This window comes from Musa acuminata, chromosome BXJ1-1 (genome assembly GCF_036884655.1).
Source record: "Musa acuminata AAA Group cultivar baxijiao chromosome BXJ1-1, Cavendish_Baxijiao_AAA, whole genome shotgun sequence".
Taxonomy (NCBI): Eukaryota; Viridiplantae; Streptophyta; class Magnoliopsida; order Zingiberales; family Musaceae; genus Musa; species Musa acuminata.
Genome location: NC_088327.1, coordinates 35,474,583 through 35,494,728, shown reverse-complemented (window position 1 = coordinate 35,494,728; position 20,146 = coordinate 35,474,583). Strand labels below are relative to the sequence as shown.

At 39.7% G+C, this 20,146-nt stretch overlaps 2 protein-coding genes across 9 annotated transcripts; both read right to left on the bottom strand.

Annotated features, from left to right (window-relative positions):
* Positions 1–2,606: 2,606 nt before the first annotated feature.
* On the bottom strand, positions 2,607–12,540 carry LOC135581049 (uncharacterized). Of its 8 annotated transcripts, none has more exons than XM_065190646.1 (12): positions 12,267–12,540; positions 12,002–12,173; positions 11,551–11,672; positions 9,642–9,702; positions 7,668–7,781; positions 6,224–6,562; positions 5,275–5,663; positions 4,780–4,879; positions 4,611–4,670; positions 4,451–4,537; positions 3,408–3,530; positions 2,607–3,309 (listed from the first exon to the last, which is right to left on the bottom strand). In XM_065190646.1, the coding sequence occupies exons 3-12, from the start codon at positions 11,610–11,612 to the stop codon at positions 3,004–3,006; spliced, it is 1,641 nt and encodes a 546-aa protein (XP_065046718.1). In that variant the 5' UTR covers positions 11,613–11,672; positions 12,002–12,173; positions 12,267–12,540; the 3' UTR covers positions 2,607–3,003. The 8 variants fall into 8 exon arrangements, with proteins under 8 accessions (XP_065046718.1, XP_065046702.1, XP_065046726.1 ...); XM_065190630.1 differs by having other exon boundaries at positions 11,551–11,748; positions 12,035–12,173; XM_065190654.1 differs by having other exon boundaries at positions 5,290–5,663; positions 11,551–11,748; positions 12,035–12,173.
* Positions 12,541–15,690: 3,150 nt separating this feature from the next.
* Positions 15,691–19,327, bottom strand: LOC135678150 (subtilisin-like serine-protease S). The gene is made up of 11 exons (XM_065190617.1): positions 19,074–19,327; positions 18,893–18,987; positions 18,720–18,817; positions 18,492–18,650; positions 18,257–18,368; positions 17,635–18,184; positions 17,465–17,559; positions 17,141–17,383; positions 16,947–17,061; positions 16,694–16,880; positions 15,691–16,530 (listed from the first exon to the last, which is right to left on the bottom strand). The coding sequence occupies exons 1-11, from the start codon at positions 19,149–19,151 to the stop codon at positions 15,971–15,973; spliced, it is 2,292 nt and encodes a 763-aa protein (XP_065046689.1). The 5' UTR covers positions 19,152–19,327; the 3' UTR covers positions 15,691–15,970.
* Between the last annotated feature and the right edge of the window lie 819 nt (positions 19,328–20,146).

Here is a 20,146-nt window from a genome sequence, read left to right as displayed (position 1 = left end):
CCTCTTGGCTGGGGCGGTTGCACCGCCCCGCCTAGTCTCCCTGGGAGACTTAGCCCAGGCGGTGCTACCTCCTGGCCTGGGCGGTTGCACCTCCCATAGCAATCAGGGTCCGAATGGGTTGATCCATTCGGCCCAATTTGGGTTTTTTAGGAGCCCAATTGCCCCAAGATTAAGCTAATGGGATCACCTCCCATTTCCAACTTAATCATTGTGCTAACTATGATAAATCCTAAGACAATTTCTGCAGCTTGCTCCGGTGCGTCAATCGCTTCTTCCGGCGAGTTTCCGGCGAACTTCCGTCGATCATCCGATGAACCTTCGGTGATGCTCCTGCGGACTTCCGGCAAACTCCTGGACTTGCGACGATCCACTTGGCGAGTTCCGACGAGTTTCTTTTGGCAAGCTTATGGACTTCTCGAATTTGTTCCCGCAGAACCTTTGACGACTGTCCGAACTTCCGTCGAACTCCCAACGTGATCATTGTCTTGACTCCGGCGCAACTCCTACTGCATGTCTTACTTTCATCGTAGTTAATCCTGCACATGTAAACAAACTTCGATCGAGACAATTAATCATAAGCAATTAACCAAGTTGTCCGGCATGTCATTGGTCCCTCGACGCTTCGTCTGATTCTTCGGCGCATCGTCCTTTCCTGCGGCCTATTGCCCAATCGGCCAGTTGGCTCTGTAACTCCGATATCTTTGGCACAATACCCGCTCTTCTTGGCCCGATGCCCGAGTCCACGGCCTGAAGCCTTCTGTCGATACGTCGACCGATCCACCGGCCCGACGTCCAATCTTCTGACATGTTCCTCCGGCACAACATGATTTTCCTGCTTTAATTATCTCATCCTGATCGAGGTATCCTGCGTCACTCAAAACGCAAATTAAATCATAAACATATATCAAGTAGTTTCATCATCAAAATACGAGATTCAACGATTTCAACATAGAGGAAGAAGTAGATGTAACAACAAAAACAATCAAGTCAAATATCTCATACTACATTTCAAGAATATAAATAATTCTGAAGGTTCATTTCATGTAATATGTAATTATTACTCTTAACTTTTGAAATTTAAAGAAGGATATACATATATGACCTTTAGAAAGTAGATCAAGGAAAAACATCCTGCTCAAGCAGATGTTGATAATAGCCAAACTCAAACTTCTTAAGTATTTCATTTTTCTCTTGAAAAAAAATAGATAAGAATTAACAAAATTTGTTTCCAATAGAATACCTCACTTTGAGTTATGTTAATTAGCATCAAAACACTTTAAATCCTATTACATGATGTGTTTTCAAGGATCACTCTCACACACACTATTCATAAGTTCTATAAAGAAGGAAAAAAGGCTTACAAATTTTTTTTGATCTTTTAATGGATGTGTTAACATTTGTAGTGATTTTTCGAATGATCATTAGGAAAAACATTTAGATGGTTTGCATGATTATTTAGGTACTTATGATTATTTACATTTAGATGCTGGTATTAATGAATAAATTAGAGAATTTAAAAAAAATGATTAACTAACTTATATGATCATTATAGTGTGATTTATTATAATTAATAAACTATTTTCAATCTTCTCATGTGAGTGAGATAAAATCAATTGAGGAGAATAATTATTATTGCAAAGACAAAGGAAACTTGAGAGATTAACAGACTCAAACTCCATAGATTGATATTTATCCAACTACTTCTTTTAAGTTTGGTGATAACACTATAATTTCAAATTTTTTTATTCTTCAATAGCCTTTCTAATTTTATCAATTATTATACAATAAATTTTAGAAACCCAAAGCATTTGCTCATATCTTATTATTCTCTCATTAAAACCTAGATATACATGAGATATTATAAGTGATAATTCACTAAAGACTCCTCTTCTTACTTGAATCTTTATTCCTAAATCTAATTCTAATCTTTCAAGAAATTTGAATCGAATTTAAACTCATCCAACTAGTTTGAATCCTCTTAAGTTTCCAAAAATACTTCCCAATCCTAGTAATAATATATGACAAAATATATTGACATATTTAATATAAAATATATCTTTATCATTAAGAAAACATACACGGATTCTATATTTTTTTTATGGGACTCTAATATCTAAGAAGTTTACAACGTTTTAGTAGACATTAATTCTAGTGCATATGTAGTAATTTTCTTCACACCTAAAGCATTTGTAAGGAAATAAGACAAGAAAACGAGGTTTAGAAGTTACCCTCTCTAACCAAGAGCCTCCCTTTCTCTCTCTCTCTCTCTTTTTCTCTATCCCCAAACTCATATACCTCAATCTCAAACTTGTACATTCCGATGCTCATATCTGTATTACGAGCCTCATGCGAGGAACTCACGCCAAGAACCAAACTCAAATCTCCATTGGTCTCTTGAGCACGTCAAAATCCTACCAATATTCTCCCATGCACGATTGGAACTATGATAGTAGAAAACAAATATGATCAACTTCATCCATGCTCATGTGGACAGATGATCAACGTCCAATGAGGAACTCCCAGCTATTAGCATCGCATCGTGCCGATGCCATCAAACTTCCTTTGGTATTTCTAATTTCATGTGCTTCTTTTCCCTCACCAAGATATAAATGTAAAGATAATTTTACTGTCGTGAGTCCAGATGACACAGGTATATACAAGTCAATAAAATCCCACTTTCTACTGTTGTTTGACCATTTTCCATTACTTGCTTGAAAGAAGCAATGGAGAGGCTTAGACAACGAAAGACTGCACAATGCGATGCGCCGCATGCGCCGCACAACGCCTTGTTCTCGTTGGCACCTGAGGACGATGGAGTGGAACCTCCTCCAGCACTCTGTCCATGCCAAGCACACAGCGCTTAGCCACCCACAGTTCATCTACACCAACCATGTACTTCCACACAACAGTAGCCATGTTGCTCACGACCTCTTTTATGATGGAGGATTACATCACACATCAAGCGTATTATTTGGGCTTCTATCGTCGGTAGATAACACCAACCTATTGCTTCGCCAAATCTGTATGCACAAGATACCTGAAGGATGACTTGTACGGAGACCATTCCACGTACTTGTCGGGCCTCCTTTTGCTGCATGTCTGGATGGACTTCCGCTGGGCCTCTGGAATGTAGTCGTAGACCATCTTGAGAAGGTCAACAATTTCTAGACATGCATCTTTTGCATAGTATTGCAAGATCTTTGGCAGGATGATCTTGGTTTCTTTTACGACAGACACATTAGCTTGAATGAATTCAGTTTTTGCAACCTCCAGGTCCTGATAGATACTCTTGGCAGTATAGGCTCGAAGCTGCAGAAGAAAAAGAAGATTAATCATATTTATCATAACATTCAGTTTAAACAAACCTCGACAAAAGATTATTTCGGGAAGTTTCCATGCAAACTTACAGCAGGGTCTGAGGATGATCCTGAACAAAGAGCAAAATGAACAAGCGGCTCCAAACTGTCAAGGGCGTATGGGTGTTTATCTTTCCCTGATGATAGCTTTGTGGCGAATAGTTTGCTCAGATGCTGCATAAATACATTAAGTATTAGTAAGTATGAAATACTCAAGTACCACCATTGCCACAGCATGAAGCCATGACCTAAAAGTATCCCGATGATCTTATTATCGCTGTGACAAATATTGCATCAGAACATTTTTGTCATCTGAGCAACCTATAATAACACTTTTTTCAGCTTTATGGCTCTTAATCCAAAATCCTGATGACATCATCTATGAAAGCTGAGGAGACATGTTCTCAGCATGATGTTTAATTTCACATCCCGCGGGCAGGTTCTTGGCAATGACAGCCATAGACAATAACTTGGAAGCTGTTAGGTAGCCAGAGTACATCCTTAATTGGTAGACCATAATGAACTATATATACATTTGGCAACTGAACCGGAGTGTGAGGACTGATGAGGTAGTCAATATGATGAGAAATGGGCAAAAGCTCTAACGCAGGTTTTTGATGTCCATTTGTTGGTAGCATTCATACCTAACTATCTAGGATTAGTATAGCATGAGTAGTTAAAAATGCTACAATTATTACAGCCAGAGGTCTCAAATGAACATTCATTGTTAGCTAAAACATCTAATGGTGTATTATATGAGTTTGTCTGAACATATACTCGTAAACCTATTTCAAGGCCTCGCAAAATGGAAGAGTTTCAGGTAGTTCATGCCTTTTGATTTTTCATTTGCTTAATCTAACTCCTAAAATTCCAGATGAAAAGTTCAGCAACATTTTATGCAACTAAATTTAAGAAATTGACTGAGGAACACATATTCATATCCCATATATTCATTAATCAATAATAGCAAATATAAGGAACTGGACAGGATGCTAACCTGTCATATGAAACAAAAGCAAAATACACCCAAACTAGACTTTGAATGTGTACCACCCTTAACTATAAAGAAAGGATTATAAAGATGAGAAATATACCAAAGATGGACGATGGGGTTGACATCCAAGAATAGAACTCTGAATAGTATAAGCATTTACTGAATGTCCGCCAACATTGTAAGCTGCCTGAAATACATTTATCTAAAAAATTAGGGATTATGTACTAGGAGATGTATCTGCAAGAAGTGTAAATGCATACCTTCAGTATTGAGTATGTGCTTTTTATGTGATTCTCGCGAAGCCCATATGCTAAAAACGCCTAGGATATCTCAGAATACAGAATGCATTAACATTATGATATGAATTATAAAAAATTCATAAAAAAGAACCGGACTAATTCATCTCCAGAATCAAGCTTATAAACATACATGCATCACCAATGCATTGTGAATGTTGATCCAGAAAGCCAGTTGCTCTTCATGTTCCATCTTTCTTGGGTCCATTGTCTCTAGGCATCGAATTAGAGATCTAAGGGGCATACAATGTAATTAAAGACATAGACATTTGTTTTCTCCTTTTAATTCTTAACATGTATAAGAAAAAAGTACTTTCTTTGACGTTTAATAAGCTACAGTTCAGGCAAAGACAAACTTTGAGCAACTCATTCGAGTAGAAACAAGCAACTCGTTATGATGAAGATTCTGTATGACAAAATTGGTACAGTTTGATCTTTAATGAGATATTTGTTTTCCCTCTTTCCCATTGTGTTAAGAAATCAAAGAGTGACTATAGTTATCTTGTGTATGTAATTATACTAACTTCATTAAAATATGATGTTGTAGCTTGAAGGCTACATATATGAAACATAGAATGGTGCAGCAACACTTTGCAAAACTTTGGTGTTGTCCAAGGTAATAGATTACCTGAAGATACTCAACTTGTTAGAGGCATACTTAAATCTTTCACTGTCTATACATATCTGTGGAACTTCTATCATACCACTGTAAGGACTGTTTTTATCTTTATAGGATTCATATCGAGAGGGTCTTGCTGTAGTTTCACAGTGCAACTTAGGGCTCCAATAATCACCAGGGTCCTGTGGAGAAAATGTGCTTGAAGATGACATTGATGGAGTAGGTGAATCCAATAGTTCCACAATTTGAGGTGGACTTGCAAGTTTGCAGTAGATAGCAGAAATGCATTTGACAATGTCTTCGGAAAGTTTACTGCATATCTCAGGTACATGATCTGCGATTGATGCACCAAGATGATCTGCTAGACAGCGATGTCCAGAAATATAACGGGTTTTACCCTGCAATGCAACACAAATTAGAAAAAAGTTTTCCAGCACTTCTGATTGCATAATCTACAGATAGTTTGCAGATATGTGTGTTAACATGGAATATATTTTGTTTATATATCTTACATAAAAACCCTGAAAACAGTCAAAGGTAGAAATCAAGGATGTGATACTTGATGTGCCTAATCAACAAAAAAAATGCTTAGGTTTAAATTGATAGTAGTAGACTATGCTAGCCTTATAACCTATTCAATTCTTCTCCCACATCCAATGTGGGAGTAAAGTTGTCTTTTATATTTTTTTATCTGTGTCGACCAGAAAATGAGGGCGTGCTGATGAGCATGATATACATTGTGTTGTGCCATGGAAAAATGTTACCAGCATATCCCTATGCCAACAAACTAGCTAATTCATAAACTCAATGATGGCAAGTTTTACAAAGTTTTTAAGAATCTAATGGCTTGAAACAAATTATACACGATAACCATATTAGAATTTCTATAATAAAAATATGTGCAAATGATTCATGAAGATAGATTAGCTTAAATGTAAATAGTGAAACTAACACATACTGTTACTATATTAGGGTAACACACATGAGATTGTTCAGTATGCCTGAAATTGAAAGGGTCTTCCTCAATTCTCTTGAAGCTTTTAGATAAATATGCTTTGTCAAATAATACATCTGGATTGGTAGCATCATTCTTTTCATGTGCTTTCTGTAGTTCATCATCATTCCCCATGCTTCCTGCGGTGCATTGTGCAGTAGGTTTGGAGGTATAGCACACTGAAGTAGGGGAGCTAACTAGATATTGATCAAAAGCTGTGCGGTATAGCGAGAGCAGATGTCGTTCCAAATGTATGACTTCCAGCTCAAGGGTAGAAATCTCTCTGACCAACTCTGCAGCAGACTGTGCACAACATGCAGAAAAGTCACATGTTAGTCAACAATGTCAAGAAACCATTTTGCTGTGCATATTTGTAGTCATGCATAAGAAAACACTTCTTTTTTTTCTTTTTCTTCGGAAAGAGTAAGTGGCGAAAGTGACATTCAAGCCACAACCCTGCAATGATCTATCAAAGTCCTTACCAGTAAAGTCATAGATAACAAAGCACATTGATGATAAAAATTCTGTTTGTTATATTCATTTACAAAATGTCCCGTAATGTTTACACAGTACCGCGTGTAACATTGATCCGACATAATAAGAATATAAGTTATTCCAAGACGATTTGTATCAGAGAATATGTTAATAAACATCACCATAACCACAAAAACAGCACTTTTTTTCAAAAGAAAAGGGAACAAAAACAGCAGCAAATGAACTGCTTCAGATTGGTCAGGGTATCCATGCCAGTTCAGACTTCTTTTCTCATGCCTTCCATATGTACCATGAGATGCCCTTAAAATCTTTAAATATTTGACCAAACCTGAGCTGATCTTCTTACCAGATCCCCTTACACTCAGTAGATCAAGTCAAAATAGGCTTATCCTGGAACACGTTACCTGCTGAAACCTAGGTTTTCCACATCAAGTTAAGATAGAAGTTAACCTGTCTTATGGACTTGGAACCCTATTCATAGAAAAAGCTACCTGGAATCAAGTCACATGTCTGCTGTTCTAATTAAAACGGTTACTGTTAGTTGCAGGATATAAAAAACATGCCCAATGACCAAAAGTAATAAAAATCATGAAAAAAAATATTGTAATATTGATCAACTGAGGAGGGTTATACAATTCACAAAATCCTCTTCTCTACTTTTTTATGCACTGGTGACTAGCAAATTTTCATATCACTTGTAGTTATGCTCACAGAATAAAGCAACTGGTTAAAATATGGTATCATCTTTCCCTTTGAGATAAACAAGGAAATAACCTCTAGATGTGTTACTCTTCATATACAGCTGGACACATAGAATATCAGAAATGGTGAAAGTTCAGGGTACATGATTATCTTCTTTGAATAACCTGTACATTTCTAAGACATCTGACAGTTAAGCAACGATTAGAACAACCTTTGTGAGTGGAGTTTCACTTGAAGCAGAAGATGTGGTGGAGATACGACCCAATGTCACCTCTTGAAAGCTGAAAGATTTCCCATAATCTGGTCTTCTATCAAAGTGAGTAGCCTGCATGATAACGAATCAATATAGCAAAATAAGATTAAATGAGAAGCATTTGAAGTAATTAAATGTTCACATCATATAACTGAATCTCTATTGATCTGCCCCATGTGGAAAGCTTTCTATCCTTGAATAGCACATCAATTGGGAAATCCTTGTATCAAGTGATAAAAAAAAGTTGTACTCAATGCAATGCACGAGGCTCCCACCAATGCGGGGTCTGGGAAGGGTTAATGTACGCATTCGTACCTCTAAATAGAGAGGCTGCTTCCATGACTTGCATCCTGATCTCCCAACTTGGGAAAAAAAGAGCTTTGTAAGTGACAAGAAGAAAAAGAAGTGCCTCCCATCAGATCTTGCTGACAATGTGTCAAGTCAGCTGGTTAGATACTTTGTCCATATTCTATGGTATGAAGGTAGTGGACATCCAAAAAGCTCATCCTTTTTGCCATGATCATCTATCACATGCTTTGTGTCTAAAAAAATTCAAATATTCTAAAAATTAAAGTGGCTCAATTGCTACTTAACTGTGACTTTTTCATATGGTTCATGGTTTAAATGATGGCCTATGATTACTTTAACTGTAGCTTTAACTTTGGATCCATAGTCACATTTTAAGAGAACTTTCATAAGTTTTTTTTCCTTCAGATTTCCTTCATTATATTTATGTTCTTTTCTACTCATATTAGTTTTTCTCTGGACAATCCGAGGAGATAAATAAAGCTCACAACGTCGTAATGAGGTGAAAACTATACCATTGATGCAGAGGCAGATTCCTTGCATCTTGGAGAGTACTTGTTCATGAACTCAGTGCCGAAATGATGGCCAATACAGTGCCTAGCACAGCTTAGACCCCATTTCAACCTGCTGGTTTATTCTGTAAATTTCCGATAACTTGGAACTATTCTAAATTGTTGTAGTTGCATTTAACTTTATCCAATAAATTTCTTACTAATTCTCAATCCTAAGCTTGATGAGATACTTGAACAAAGGGTTCCATGTCTTCTTATCCTTTGCCTTTGTACTTATGTTTGTATCCTCCTTTCTGATCGCTTTGGCACAGCTCTTTCCATTCTTTATTCTTGTTATAACCCTTGCGCACAACCTCTCCCTTCAAGTTTGCCCTTCAAACCAGATAAAAGATAACTTTAGGGAGTGTTATCTGTAGTGTCATTGTATGTGGTACAGAAGAAAACTAAGAGCTACTTCTTGTCCCTTCCTAGAAATGATTCGATGGTACCTTGCCAAAAAAACTTAATATTGTTACCTAGACAAAAAATGAATTTCTAGTGAGGCTTATGATATGAATTGCTGTTTCTGATGCCTTTTCTTTCAGGTAGCTGATTCCTCTGATGACAATATTAACAAAAGCATAGAAGAAAATTTTTATTCTTAGAAAAAAAAACATAGATTTCTTGATTGTACAAGTTGGATAAGTCAAGGAGTCGCACTTGCTTGGAGACTGAATATTTTTTTTGTTACATTATCTCTTAACCCCAGTCACTAGGGATAAGATGATATAAATAATTTCCCATCATTCAGGTCTTTCGTGGTAACAACCACAGATGATATTATATCCTTTTTCATCAAATCTACTGACTTATAGTCTTGTAATGCAACTCTCTTGCTTTTCCCTTGCATTAGAATGGTTGTTCAAGCAAAGGGACATTAAATTGTACACAAGAAAATTAAGTTGTGTATATGAAAAACCTTTAAAAACAGAGATTATGCGAACATAAAATAAAATGATTGTAACAGTGTATATATCCAGAGAACATATGCTGATACATAAAACAGAAATATATACAAGAAACTAGCAACTGAAAAGATGATATGGTCATATGATGTTCGTATTGGATTACTTACAGGACCATGGTAGGAAAGCCGAGGTGATATATTTAATATATCTTCACAGACTCCAGAAACACTAAAATTTGACCACAAAAGAAAAACGGATGTAAGAAAGTTCATAAATTTTACCATTACCGCAAGCAACAATGTAGAATATTTGAATGTAAAAAGAGATCTTAACTATACTTAAACACCTTTAAACAAAAGTATAGAACATTTTAGGTTTTCAAACATAGAGATAGAACTGCTTTTATTGCAGCAAATTAGAGACATGTCAAGTTATAGGTAGTAGATGGAAATTCCAATTTAATATATTTGCTTCCAGTAAGTAAATTCTTAACAAGATGCCATATTTTTTGCCTGAGAAAATTAGGAGCATTTTTACTAGTTTTGTTGTGCCAAGGTTTTTTTTCTTTTTTTGGTGCCAAGGTTTGAAACAAGCTTGAGAGCATTGAAATGGAAAGGGCTATTACTCATATTAACTTCTGCATTCAATGTAAAATATAAGGTGCAGACAGTTTGTCCTTGGAAAAATTAATTGCAGAATCCATTTGTATGGGAAATAACCAACACCATGGAACTAGAATAAAGTGAAAAGGCAAATTATTATAAAATAAAAAGTAAATATCCCTGTTAACTACATGCAATTGTACAAATAACTAATCAATTAAATGAAAGACCCTACATTACTCATAAAGCAAAAAAAGGTTGAGCAAGAAAGAATAAATATATCAACTAATTTTTACTCCAAAGAGAAGCCAAAACAGTGCAAATAATGATCTTACCATCATGTGCATTATTTGGCCAATGTTTATCTAGAAGAAATAGAGAACTAAATAGGTACTTATTTGTGCATGCATATTATGTTTTGCATGAAGCAACTTTGACTAGCAGTGAATGCCAATCAAGAACCTGGAAATACAAATCATATGTTCAGGTCAGTAGTCCAAAGTCTAGTTACAACTGCAAAAGCAGCAAGCAGCACTAAAGAAAGCCTGCTGGATATAAAAAGGACTCCTCTAAACAGTTTAAAGAGTAGAAGGTTAAAAGTATAAAGATGTATCAGATTCCATTAACTTGGTATAGTTTGAAAATTTTCTCTCTTTGGTGAAGCAACAAAAGATGGAATTGGTAAACTTTCTCATATAAATCAACCAGATTAATGAAATTAACAATATTTCTAAGCCAACATACATCTCTTTCCATTGTTCAACAATATCTGGCACCAAAGCAGAGCACTTTTCCTATTAGCAGTAACATCAGCAAATACTAATTTGCATTGTTGCCTCAGCCTCCTACTGTTAGTCTTATAGTTACAAATTGTACAGTGACAATAAAGAATTTATAATAACACACTGATCCTTCTGACACAATAGGACTTATATCTATTCTTATTTATATATATTCATTTGAAGTTACAGTTGCATGAAATGAATGAGGTCCTGCTACTATTTGATCAAGAAAAAAGCGTGTATATGAAAGCCTGCAAAAATTCTTCTGTAGAGTCTCAATTTGAACCACATCTATTCTTCCTGCTCGCCCAGAACCTGTTATACCATTTATTTGAGTTTGGTTTTTCATTTTTTAACTTTGAAAAGGTCTCCCTCATAGCGATCTAGATATGTATACTATCAATATATCTGAATTTTCCTCGCAGTTGCTACCTTGTGTTGCCATCTTCTCATGTATAGGAATAAAACTTGATGGGTTCATTATTGCTCAAAAAAGGAGAAAAAGGATGGCCAACGTTTCACAGAACGATAAGTATACACCAATCAGATTTTTCGCAGCATGATGGATTCATTTAAACTTGATTCGTTTAAGTCAAGAAATTTAACAACATAGATTGAATATAAAACAAAAGTCGAATTCGATCTCTAAACAATGTGAAAGTCTAAATGGAGCATCTTGATAAATAATTTACCTCCGAGAATGCCTCTCCCTGGCAGAATAGGTTGAATAACGACCGACACGGGGCGTATCCATTTAAAGGAGAACAAAAACAACTGATCTCTCGGTATTCATATGTCTCAACATTTTAGAACCCTGAACATTAGCAGTAAACATAGTTCAGAACTTGAGATTCTTAGAAGGCTCGTCAACCTCCTCCTACAAAAAGAAACTACCCATAAAAAAAGGAAATCAGCACGGCCAATAGAATCAAGCAAACTACCATCCACCAGATATAACACCGTCATCAATAACCATTCATAATATAAGTAGCGTGATTTCAAGTACTTGTTCCAGATTCTTCAAACAAACAAACAAAACAGATGATCTTTGCTCACATTTTCTCCCAAGAAAGGAAACAAAAGAAAAAGAAGCCTCAAAGCGGCAGCAGGAGGAGAAACCAAGGGACATGAATACATACTCACGGGTAGGAAGGAACGGAGAACGACAATCCTCACCTAAAGAGGCCGAACGCTGCCCAACGATAGCTGTTCATACGAAATCAGAGAAATAAGCGCTTGAATCTCTGGGCAGAGAGCCACGGAAGAAAACAAGGGCAGGGGTGGGAGATGACACTTGAGACAGCGATCGGTAAGTCTGGCGCAAATCACCACACATGGATCAGACGAATCATGGATACTGTTAACAGGCATCCAGACAATAAGATCTCTGAATGTGAAGACGACCTACCCCATAGAAAAGCATCAAGAAAAAGGAAGTGCGCAATAAATAACTGAACTCGATGGCACCACTGCTAACCATCCCATATCACTTTCGGAGGCCAACAACAGGCGAGAAAGCAGCGGTGGCTATGATATGATGAGGAGACGGGGGCAAAAGCGTAAGGAGCAGGTTGTTTCCTTCAGGACGCCATTGATTAGTTTAAAGAAGTAGCTGAAACATGAGCCCTAACCCGTCCTGCTCCGGAAGGACAGGGAAGAGTGTAAGCTGGTGAGATGGTGATGTCATGTTCCATCATATACATATATAAGCAACAGGGCAGCAGAAATCAACCGGTAGACGTTGGAGATTACCAGAATGCCCTTCTCGATTGGATCAACAGCACACCGATCTCGATGTGTTGGGTGTATTATCCACGGTGGAGTCAGGCTAGCGTAGTGGTTCGATGAATGTCGAGTATACGACAAATTAATCCGACCCGTTTATGATGGGGTCGGCGCAACGAGTGAGGTCTCCATGTTGACCTTATTTGACCCGCTGGATGGGCGCACCGACACAGTTAATTCCTGGAAATTTTACTTTGACCGGATAGACTAAGGTAATTGGCGACACGAGCGGCTGCAGAAGCATTTAAAACCTGACGCATTACCTCCTTGAAGTTCTCATATAGTGAATGGGACGAAGTCAATTACAAAATACGCGTGTATCGAATACGACGAAGTCAATTAGGTTATAGTAATCGGACAGCCGAAGAATCAATGCCATGGGCCACTAAATATTCCTGCTGCATAAATATATCTGATGAGTAATGGCGCAAAGTTTCACTGAAGCCTTCACCATGGGAGTAACTCTCTCGTTTCATCGCCTTGGAGAGTTCTCACGGATCTGCCGACACAGACGCAGAATTGCTCATGGGGAGAGCTACTCGCCTTCCGCACGCTTTGGGAGTCGCATCAACTTAAAGAATACGTCGCATGTGATCCAAGTGAACACACAGGCGAAAAGTACGTACCACGAGAAGGCTTTTAGAAGTCTCTACGTGTATGCTTAACGCAAGCCCTCAGGTGCGGATTAGCCGGAGCAAATGAGAGAGAGAGAGAGAGGTTGCAGCTGGTTGCTGCAACAACAGCATAGCGTAGTGTTGTGTTGTGTTGTATAAGATGAGCTTTTGGAACTGAGTTCGGATGTCTCCGATTCTAAACGAGAATTAGAAGCTCATCCGTCCATCTCTCTCGCCTGACATTATCATCATCCATTAAAGATTATGTAAAGTTCAAAAGACATGGAAACAGACGGAGACTACGCTTTGAAGCTTTTCTAACTTGAGTTTCAGGTAGTTTCGTCGAACTTCTGCATGTGGGCTTAAGAGAGTTTCGTCGAACATCAAAGTTAAGAAAGCAAGGAACAGCATTGGGACGGGTGACAGCATGGTGAGAGATGCAAAGGGAAAGAAGACGATATGTAGGACAAGAAGGGAGTCGTGAAAAGCCGTGGAAAATATTCCTGAGAAGGCTTCTTTACCAAAAGAAATGCTCGAGAGAAGACTAAGAAGAAAGAAAGTGTTGGCACCGGAAGCATACGGCATTTTACTCGCAGCGTTGTGTCCGCGTCCCTAACACCCACAGCCTTCGTTTCTTGCTTAGGGTTGAGTTCTGAGGCAGAGCCCGGTGGGTGGGATCGTATGATGTGGTTGGGCCCACTCACTCCCATCTGAGGTCTTGGTGTCAAGAGGAAATCTAAGAGGAAATCTCTCTCCTCTTGGCTGGCTCATCGCTGGCCTCTAATTAAGAAAAGAGGGGAGTTGGGGGAAAGAGAGGGAAGGACGTCGGGGCCCACATCCACCTTCGTCCATGCCACCTACCGTGGTTCGTCAGAATCATGCACCCACGTCAAAATGGCAATGACCCCATCGGACGCATGAAAGGGTCTTAGAATACCTACATATATCACATATATCTTAATTAGAGATCGGTGAAAGGAACAGGTAAAGTAAGTTATGCCGGGGGACATCACATGACCCCTCGGCTACTTCCTTTAACGTGGGATTCTTTTTATGTCTTATCGTTCCAAAATAAGTACTACTACTACTACTACTACTAAAATATCGATGTCTCAAACAACGAAGCGTGGAAGGCTTTGTCGGCTCAACAGCCCAAAGGCAATTGATGCATGATTTGAAGTGTCGCTGCGGTAGATAACACAAAACTCTCATTTAATCGATAAGAGATACAGAACACAGTAACCTCACTCGGACATTCCCTCCGTGGATCAAGATATTATGATGGATATTGTCATGTCTAAACGTCGTTGGTGTAGTAGGTTGACACAGTCTCGACAATGACACTCGACATACCTCTGTCAGTGCTTTGGGTTTCTGGTTGAGCGATTGATTTAAAGCTTAAAAATCACGTATGATCACATAGAAAATACAGATTAGGTGGAACTAACAAGTCTCTGACGCCCTAACTTTGAGATCTTTATCTCAATTATTTGCAAGATTTGGTGGATGCAACCGTCGTCTGGACTTAGTAGTAAAATACACGATCTCAAGTTTCCATAAGCATCATCAAACCAGGTTACGATAGACAAGACATGTAGCTTCTTTGACTGACAAGACATGTTGGGCTGACAACTCATAAGTTCAGCGAAATTTAATCTAACCCATACCCAACCTCTCTTTAATCTAATCCTAAATCTAATTAGGGGAGAGTGGGGCTATGAAATTTAGAGGAGAAAAACTATAGTAACAAGCCAGAAAACTACAGTAGCAACTTAATTCAAAAAGAAAGAGAAAACGGTAGAAAAACAAGAGAAGCAAAGGAAAGAAAACAAGGACAACGTAAAGAGATCGTTTTGCAATGTTCTCATCTCAGGTTAGATCAGATTTATAATAGATTATTATTGTGATTACTTGAGAAGAATTTGGATATTGTGTACGGTTATATAATCCTTATATCCCATTACTCTTTTAAAATTGTTGTTTGAGTTTTGAGCAAAAGATTCTGAGCTTTATATCTTCGTTATTATTATAGTGGATCATTTCTAGTTTATCTCGTGATTTTTACTTTTCAGATTTTTCACATAAAGTTTGGTGTCATATTTGATTGTGATTTCCATTGAATTCTGTTGCATATTATTATGACCTGCTAGTATTTGTTTGTATATAAAATAATTCTTCTTTATATCTCATCATATCACACTTCCGTCTGTGAGGCGTGTATTCCCTCCATCTTCCGATATGTAATCCACGAGCAGCCAATTAACCCTTTGACGAGCATATTCGAATAAAGGACACCGACTCAGAAGCAAGATGACCAATACTAAAAGTAAAAGAAACAGTGATGATGCATGATCGAACCCGTTCCAGTTGTATATCCATGAGACCGGAGAGTAGATGAACCACCACAATGGAGTCATGGTGCGCTAACAAGTGGGTAGGATGAGCCTACTGCACCGCAATAATTCCGATACAACTCCCCTGGTTGGGTAGCACATCAATTCCATCGGTTCACGTCGTTTAGTAGACAATAGCAAGCGTAGAGGGGGCCATGGCGTGCGTGCACAGTATCTTTGCACGGCCCTCCAACGCCCCAGATTAATGGAGCGAGCGTCCTATACGTCGTATGTGTGTGTGGAACGAAGATTCCATGCAGGAGACTCTCTCAACACAAACGATTTCTTCTTTTTGTTTACGGATGAATGGAATGGTCTTATCACAGCAAGCCAGTGTCAGAGGACGACGCTCTGACAGCCAAAGGGCTGGTCACTCGAATCTTGTGTGTTCTCCATGAAATGTATCCGAACACATAATCCTTGGACGGGTAGGTGGCTCTGAACGTCACTGTGAAGTTCAACTTCTGGCCATAGCTTGTGAAAGTTAGAATGTTTGGAACCACAGTCACATTGATGCCAGTGGGCGGGGACACCTGAACTCGGTACACAGCGCCGGGTTTCCCCACGTTGGTCACGGTCCGGGTGATGTGCGAGCTGCCCTTGAGGTCTGGAACAGTGATCGAGGGATAGTTCAGGTCGGAAGCTGACGGTCGAGGTCCACTGCAGACGCTGCCGTCCCCTGTTATGAGCTGCAGCGACTTGTCGTCGTATCCCACGGAGCAGAGGAATGATCTGTAGTCAGGGGGTTGTGCGTCATAGACGAGACCAGGATCGAGCAACCTTGAGGGATCGGGGAAGCCTGCGCCGTAATCAAAAGGATTTGCTGGCCTTCCTTTGGGGTCTGCTGTAATTGCGCCACCATTCTTATCCGTCACGCTTGCTGCAAATCACCACAAGATGTCAGATACTGCGGTTTACAGGCAGAACATGGCTTCGTTTCGTCAGTCTAAGATCCTGCGGTTTCTGGTGATAAAATATAACATATGGGCCTCGAACTTGTTGTGTTCTTTACGCTAAATAGAAGCTGAAACAAGCATGGTAACCTGTGGTCATTATGGCAGATTTGATTGCCGATGGTGTCCATGTTGGGTACACAGCTTTGATCAAGGCCACCAGCCCAGTTGCATGGGGACAAGACATGGAAGTTCCAGAGAGAATGTTGTACTTCATCTCATTGACTGCAGGTGACCAGGCTGCTAAGATGTTCAATCCAGGAGCTGCGATATCAGGCTGCAAAACTCACAATTAGACTTCAAACACAAGAACCCGAAGAAACCTGTCACCGGTGCTACAGACCTTCAAGATCTCTGCTGTCAATGAATTGGGACCTTTGGAAGAGAATGCTGCGACTCGAGGGGCCAACCTTGATCCTAATACGGCCTTTGCGGGCATAATAATCGCTCTTGGTTTCCTATTGAGCACAAGAATGTTGAGATGTGGATGGTACATGATGAACTCAGTTATAAATCCAGACTTAACGATCGCCAAACCTGGTGTGGTTAGCATACGACAAGATCTTAATGCCAGCTTCCTTCCCCACGGTAGCTGCAGGAATCACAAATGGAATGGCCACATCATCCTCTGTTTCGTCGATCATGATCATCCCAACGCCTCCGGCTTTCTTGACAACCAGACTCTTTTCGATCCTGGATTCAGACGCACTACCAGAGTGGCGACAGATGAGGATTTTTCCTCTGGCCTTGGTTTTGTTCAAGGAGCTGTCCAAGCAGAAGCTACGGAGGAGAAATGAGCAGATCAGTACAAGCTCAGGTTCCACTAAAGAATCAGTCTCAACTTACTCCTCCATTCCTCACCTTGACTGGTAAGGAGTGAAGTATCCCCCATTGACTTCCGAGGCCGAGATGATCCTGGCTGATCTGTTCATGTTGGAGGAACTCAAGCTTTCGCCCTGTTCATAGCAAAAATTATCTCAAAGTATTTATAGTCTTTTAGGAGAAATACTAGGGAGCAGCAGTTGATTTACCACAAACTTCTTCCCATTTCCTAGCAAAATAGATGAGGCGAATTCTCTGTCTGTTGAGCTGGCAGCAACGGTGAGCATCCATGGCGCAAGATTAGTAGCAGAGCCTCGACTTCCAACATTTCCAGCAGAAGAAACCACCACAATTCCATGGCTGGTAGCGTGGAATGAGCCTATGGAGATTGCGTCGTCGAAGTAATCTCCTTGAGGAGCACTGGGGCCTAAGGATACAGAGATTATGTCCACTCCATCTCTGATCGCATCATCGAATGCTGCTAGTAAATCTGCATCGTAGCAACCCGAGTCCCAACAGGTCTTGTAGACTGCAATCCTCGACATCGGAGCGCCTCCGCGAGCTCCTCCGGTGCCCAAGCCATTGTAGTTCATGTCGCTCACGTACCGACCGGCAGCTGTGGAGGCTGTGTGGCTGCCGTGGCCCGAGCTGTCCCTCGGTGACTTGAACTTTACGGTCTTGTCTGCCTTCAGTTGGTCTCCATGGCTTCCCTCCTCTGCTTCGTATCCATTTAGATAGTACCTCGCTCCAATTACTTTCCTGTGAGGAGAAAGTAGATGAAGGCAAATACAAAGAAAGCCACCGAATTCAATGAATAGCTGATGTTGATACCTGTTGCAGGAAGACTGTGTAAATGATTCTCCGGTTTGGCATCGCCCTTTCCATCTGGAAGGAACTGCCGGCATCCCAGCATCACTGAAACTAAGCGATTCTGGCCATATGCCTGAGAAGAACTCAATCGAATGAGATCAGTAACAGAAGCTTTAGCTTGTAGTTCTCAGTCCACTCTGTAAGATCACATCGAGGATCGATCGTTCCTTTTTGCGACATGGTAAGCCCACCTCACCTGTATCAATGAATCCGATGATGACATTCTCTTGGTTCTTGGTGGAAAATCCTGGGATCTCCATCTCCTCGTTGGTTCCGAGGCCAATGAAATCCCAGGAGCGAGTTGTATGCAAGTTTCTCTTCAGGTTTGGGAGCACCGATACGACCCCGGGCATGTCTGGATCGCCAAAAAACCAGCATCAGATCAACCAAAGGAGTAGATTCTAATAACTACAGCAAGAAGTACCAGCCATTTGTGAAGCTTGCTCTTTACTCAGTCTAGCAGCAAATCCTCTGAATCCATTGCTATAGGTGTAAACATTGGAGGCTTGCGCTTCCTCCATGCTGTTGATCGTCAACCATTCTCTCAGCCACATATCAACTACACAAAACGGACTACGTCACCAGGAACCAGCCTACCTTCCACCATGAACGGCGGTGAGCATTTGGTGACTCTGCTTCAAAATATCATCTGAACTCCGACTCCCTTTGCTGCCCATGTAAACTACATAGACCTGAAAAGGCCAGCCATAAAGAAGAGAAGGGCCATCGGTGCCAAGGTTCACATGCGTGAAGCTTACATGCATGGTAGAAATTATACCTGAGAAGGATAACACAGTGTTGTCTCTGCAAGAAGGATGGAGAGAAGAAGATAGAAAGCTACACGACACAGAGCCATATGTGGCCAATATGCGAGTGTCACATAGATCGAAAGGTTTAAGAAGGGAAGGAGTTGGTGGTGGTTTTGCTTGTGGAAGACTTATCAATCGCTCATGAAGTCCATGACGGTAGCTCCACCTAGAATCCCGGAGGTGGTTGCTAAGTGGTCTTCTTCAAGGAGCAGAACAATAAGACGCCGAAGAAGAGGGAGGGAGGGAGGGAGGATGTGGTCATGTCCTGCAAACTCGTATTTATTTGACATAGCGTGCGTGGGTATGTTACAAGGAATGATCAGATGTTGAGAGAGCATAATCACGTCGTCCAAAGTATGATATAATATGGACATGCACTGATGGGAATGGGAGAAAAGATAATGACGTTTGAAATTTGAACTGTAGTTGGCTGCACTATCGAGGCTTTGAGCATTAGCTTTGTTAGGCTTTTAGCATGTGGGAGAGATGGACTGTCCGTGATAAGCCCCTTGAGGTGCACACCAAGTTAAAGGTTGCTGATACGCATCAATTCTTCTGTCGCCGTAAAGTACAAATTGTTGATTAGTCTTGAAGTGAAAGTCAGGAGAAGAGAGGTTGTGCACTTGTTATCGGTATATCTTATCGCAAAGTCTAGTTTCTGCAGAGGTTTTGATGAATGGCAGGGGAAGTGATGAATAAATTCAGTGAATATTTGTGCCATCATATACAAGAAATGCTAGTGATGCCGCCAGACTGAGTAGATAAATAACCTATCTTAACCTGCATTTTCTTAATATAGAATTCATATTTTAAGGTGCAACATTTTGAATTGATCGAGGAATCGAAACATCTGATTTGATTTATTCTCAATATCCATGAGGTGACAACCTCAGGTTGATCAATCTTATAAAAATATTATGGAATAAGATTACTAATAGTAGATAAGATTTTCTCAAGATAAAATCTCGTTGCTGTATCGAGAAAAATCCTCTCTCCTAACATGTATAAACAAAAAAATATATCAATAAATTTCTCATCAACT